We start from the raw sequence: 5,000 nt of genomic DNA, 5'->3' as shown, positions 1-5,000 counted from the left end.
CGACGGAAGATGATGGAAATGCGTATCTTAGCAGATGGTGCCACTTTGATCTCTCTTCTAATAACCCTCGCGCGTGGCAAAGACATTTAGTGCCGATAACATCAAACAAATAATGTGGCACAATAGGTCGCAAAAAATGCCACTTATGAACCAACCAGAACTTTACTTAAATTATTTGCTGTTTAACGATCAGAATAGAGGAAGGAAGTAATTTAATAAAACAAGCATTGATTCACGCAGAACACAAAAAGGCAAGGAGGTTTTTCATGATCGCTAGTTGCTTCTAAATTAAGGGTCGACATTTCTTTAATTTCCTGTGAAGTTTGCTGAAAAGAAGACCTCGACTGTCCGACGTTTCGATAATACTATCATCATCATTATCAAAGCAAAGTGACTCTTTCTATGTACATTGAACTGAAAGAACAAAATGGGAATACCATGTAATCGACCTTTTGTTTCTTTTATGATTATGTAAATAACTTAGCACGGAAGGAACCAGATTGCACACACGTGGCTACGACTTGCCTTGTTTTCATGTGGTAGCCATCACGGCATCCTAAACTGTTATCATCTCAAAAGGTGGGATCTGGAAGGTGTTTACCATCGGACATTTTTCAATTACTTGTGTTTCACACACCTATATTTGAAAAGAAAAAAAAAAAAGACGCGGTACTTCAAAGAATCGTCAAAGTACTTGCCCGTTCAAGAGGTCAACTTTAGACTCACGGTGGCCAACACAGTCAAACAAACTTACACACGCTGATTGGACAAAATGGTAAAGTAAAATTCGTTTTTATCACTTTACAAGAATAGCAGCAACGTCCAGTATTCGCTTTTAATGGGATGTTGTAAAGGCGGGTTCCATGTATCCCATATGTTTCGGTCATATGACCACAACAGAAGTTAGTCCGAAATGCTTGCATGAAAATATATTGGAACTCCCGTCCAGTTCAATTCTTAGGTAAGTTTTGCGTCAATTTTTAGTAAGGAAAGTGCTCAGTTTTTTATTCTATGCTCAACCGGCCTCGAGTAAGGTGCAAAAACTCAATGTTTTTCAAAAGTTAAAACTTTAGTAGCCAGAAAAAATACGCTCAGCACTTCAGTATAACGTTAACTTTTCAAAAGAGGCTGAGCTATCTTTCTTTATATTATTTTTAACTCGAATGACCGCAAGTTAACTGCAGAGTTCGTTAAATTTTAAAAATATATTGATTGAGAAAGACATCAGTATTTGCTTGGTAAGTTAGGGTTTAATGCATTAAAGAATACGCTGTCCATGGAAGCTTGGTGTCCATTTGACAGTTCAGTTAAAAAAGACAGTCTTGCTGAAGTTCCTTTCAAGTAACCAGGTGCTCTTCTTTTTAATTATTGGCTCTTACTGACGAAAACTAGTTCGGCTTGCCTTAGGAAACTTAGCTTTTAAGATAATTTACCTTTAAAAGCCAGTCTTAGATAATTACGGACGAGGAGGGATGCGTTGAAGCCTGTAAACCATTTATTCTTTTTTGAGAAACAGCCCGGCTGGATCAGTTGGCACCGTGCGATCATTTCAAGTTATTGACGTTTTGTCAACTTAAATTCAATAAGTTAAGTGGAAGTTTCCCAAAATGGGTGTCATACTAAATTTCGGCGAAGACAAAAGCATACAATGCCAACAACAAAGGCAAAATGTCTCACGAAAAATAAACAGAGAGTAAAAAAAAAATTACGAGATCGTAAAAGACGAAAACGTGGTCAGGCACGAACGCCAAATGAATGCTGATTTCAAAACTAATCGAAAACTTGCCTGGCAAATACATGATGGAGCAAAAACAATATACTATAGTAATTTCACTTACTTGGAGATCTTTGAATAGAAGAAAAGGACATGTTTCAAGTCTTTTGCGGCCAAGACATGAGCCGCAGCATCAAATCAAAAGCAAGACAGGAAAAGGAGTTTTTGAGCTATGTAAACAATTAACAATTTTATCAAGGTTGCCGTATACTTCAGATCGGCAATTTTCGGTTAAAGTAATTCTAATGTAAAAAAGAAATCATTCAAAAATATTAAATATTGGCGGAGAAGTGACGGTTTACGTTTTGGCCGAAAGTAAAAATTACCCGTCTGATTGACAGTCTTAGCGCTGTTTTCTTGAATCATTTCTTTTGAAGCGGACACTTTAAATAGCTAAAACTCAAAGGGAATTTGTTCGATTGCCTCCAAATTTTGATAGTGGCTAGATTAACATATAAACAACAAAAAAGTGTCTGCGAGTTTTTTATTTCAAAATAATTTTTTCTCTGCGAGCGATTTTTGTACGAACACTTCACATTTTTTTCATACTATTTCGAAAACGTTCTGTAACTTTTCACTGCAACTGAGTATTAGTGTTTTGGATCGGGAAACGGAGGAACAAAACAAAATAGCGAACAGCAAAATTTGCTTTGACTTGTAGCTTTGAAAAGGTGATTCGGACGCTCGCATTTAGAGGTGAAAAATTCAACAATTCATTTAATTTCAAAATTCTTGATATAGTTTGATAGCCAGCTCTATAAGCTCTAATTTGATATAGAGGTTTATAGGTATCTACAGTTTAAACCGGACGCGTTACATCGCTCGGACGCGAGACACCCCTGAAGGTATACGGTAACCTCCATGTCCACCTGGGAGTATTGGAAACGGCCTTAGTAAGATGAAGTTCAAACGAGACAACTTGTCTACAAGCCGGGTAAAAAGAGACGAAATTCGATTCTCTTGTTCAAATAAAGGACAAGCCTTTAATATAACAAAAAATAATCCTTGAACAAGTGGAAGACAGAACTAACTCAATTCTCCTTCCGTTTTTGCTCACTCAAGTGCCGATTATGTTTGGTAAGTTATTCTTGTTGATGATTGTATGCATATCAAGGCATTCAGCAACTAAAAGCCCTCAACTGATATGCACAACTAAATGAGCAACTCCTCCTTCGTGGTCATCTTCAAGGTTAAACATGCAAACTACAAACTTTTAGATGACAACTTGCACCACAGCCGTCCATTTGTTGGTTACGCGATGTTCTTCGGGTAAATAAACCCTTAAAATTTTAAGCGCAGAGCTCGAAGCTTTTACTCGATTAGCTCGCAACACCGACATTTCAACGAGAAGTCGTTTTCTAATGTGCCGAAAACATTGCATGCTCGGATCCTGGTAAAAATAATTGCTTAATTGCGCCGAAAATTGATTGAAATCAGAACGACGGTGACTATTATATGTCGAGTATCGAGAAATGTTAGCCTTCTTACTTGGTTTACACTAAAAAAACAAAAAAAAAAAGATCACTATAGCCACTGTTTCTACAAGTGGAGAGTTCAAACATTCGCCTAAAAGCTCGTTTTTTTAGAAAAGGTTCGCTGCTCGCGAGATAAATTTTGATCGAGGGCGTCTGTTTCGCTAACAAAACGGATTGTTATTTGGTGTAAAAACAATTGTATGATCTCGGCTCGCCATTATTTTGTTTAAAATGTGGAAATGAGATACATGCTCTCTCCCGGCTCCCCTTTGTCATCTTTGGCTTTATCCGCCCAAGCAAAGTAGAACTTAAAATTCGTTTGCTTCTACTTCGGCTTTTCCTCAAGCAAACCAGTGGCAGAGTTATTTATTGAAGTCACTGATAATTTCAGATTGAATTAACCTCTCAAGTTTTCTCCGGCATGACCACATTACTTCTCTCCAACTTCTCTCCAGTATAAGCACGTTACCTTCTTCATTTGTTCAACGTAAAAAGCAGAGATTGTAGAGCAGTGATCAGAAACCAAATGTAAAAGGGTAAAGATTTATCACGTCCTCGCTAGTTGTTCGTTCTAGCCATGGAATGGGCTCTTTATTTATGCGAGGGAAATGACTTCATCTACTCCAATTAACAGCGACGATATGAAACTACTCCTTGGGCCCCGTTCTGTGTTTGCCAGGGCCACCGAAGGCTTACGCGTAACACAACTTTCATAAAATCTTAAAAACTAAGTAGTTTCCAGGAATGAAGGCTTGTTATTTCTTTTCTTTTTACTATTTGAAATTTATAAACAAAGAAAATAAAAAACTCGGACAAAGTTTTGTACCAGAGAGTGGTCTAGTTTTTGAAAAAAAACTATTTTGTCTGTAAACAAATCCGGTTGATGATTGGATGATTTAAGTCTTGCGAAAAATGAAATTTGACATATTGAGTTTGTTGATTTATTTTCTCTCAGGTGTGATGTTACCAACAATGGATGATGAACCAGATAACGCAACTGATTTTTACTTTGAAGGGTCCGGAGAGGATGAGCTCTTAACCGACGACGTCGATGAAGCGGCAAACACGGTTATGATCATTCTGTATGTTACGATCCTCCTGTTCGCCTTGGTGGGCAATTCACTTGTCATTCACATAATCCGGACGCGAGATGACATTCGGAAGAACTCGTTCAACTGGCTCCTGGTCAACACGGCCGCTGCCGATCTCGTAGACGTGATAACAGCTTGTGCCTTCATACTTCCGTACTTTGTGTGTGAAGACTGCTGGATATCAGGAGTGGTAGGAAAAATCTTCTGTAAGCTCATCCCATTCTTGTTGGTCGTGGCTATTTGCGTCTCAGTTTGGACCTTAACAATCATCGCAGTTGACCGATATCTGGCCATTGTGTGCATCGGCAGAAAACCCTTGTCATCGAAGTCAAAAGTGCGCTGTATCATCATCGTTTGGCTGTCCGCAGGGCTGTTATTCAGCGGCCAACTGTACAAATTCAACACGGAAGAAATCGAAGATGGACAAACAATCTGTTACCATGAATGGAACGAGGATTTGGATACCTCTACCCTCTTTTACAAGGCAGAAATGATTGTTCGTGTTGTCGTCACCTATGCTATTCCACTTGCCATCATGGCAGTTTTGTATTCGATGATTGCATATTTCCTGTGGAGCCACAAACCACCAGGAAACGTCAACGAGCGGGCTTACGTCAAGAAAACCAAAAAACGTCGAGTCGTCATCAAAATGATGATCGC

General features: G+C 38.6%; 1 protein-coding gene and 1 long non-coding RNA gene across 8 annotated transcripts in view; one reads left to right on the top strand and one right to left on the bottom strand.

The window, feature by feature from the left end:
* LOC138041301 (tachykinin-like peptides receptor 99D) overlaps positions 1 to 5,000 on the top strand; it is a 13,379-nt gene that overhangs the window by 5,317 nt on the left and 3,062 nt on the right. For 2 of the 7 annotated variants that reach the window (XM_068887072.1, XM_068887076.1), the window contains exon 2: positions 4,205 to 5,000. This exon is cut by the window's right edge. In XM_068887072.1, the coding sequence (XP_068743173.1) occupies positions 4,205 to 5,000 (796 nt within the window). Of the gene's footprint in view, positions 1 to 542; positions 776 to 849; positions 962 to 1,261; positions 1,350 to 2,719; positions 2,852 to 2,982; positions 3,044 to 4,204 lie in introns of those variants that run through there. The other 5 variants (XM_068887075.1, XM_068887073.1, XM_068887077.1 and 2 more) reach the window with 5 other exon arrangements.
* The window catches only part of LOC138041302 (uncharacterized), a 9,706-nt gene continuing 5,033 nt past the window's right edge, over positions 328 to 5,000 (bottom strand). The window contains exon 3 of the long non-coding RNA XR_011130792.1: positions 328 to 637. This is a non-coding gene — a long non-coding RNA (uncharacterized lncRNA). The remainder of the gene's footprint in view (positions 638 to 5,000) is intronic.

This window comes from Montipora capricornis, chromosome 3, assembly GCF_036669925.1.
Source record: "Montipora capricornis isolate CH-2021 chromosome 3, ASM3666992v2, whole genome shotgun sequence".
NCBI classification, from domain to species: domain Eukaryota; kingdom Metazoa; phylum Cnidaria; class Anthozoa; order Scleractinia; family Acroporidae; genus Montipora; species Montipora capricornis.
Note: the sequence above shows the minus strand (reverse complement) of the source record. Positions and strands in the feature narration are given on the sequence as shown.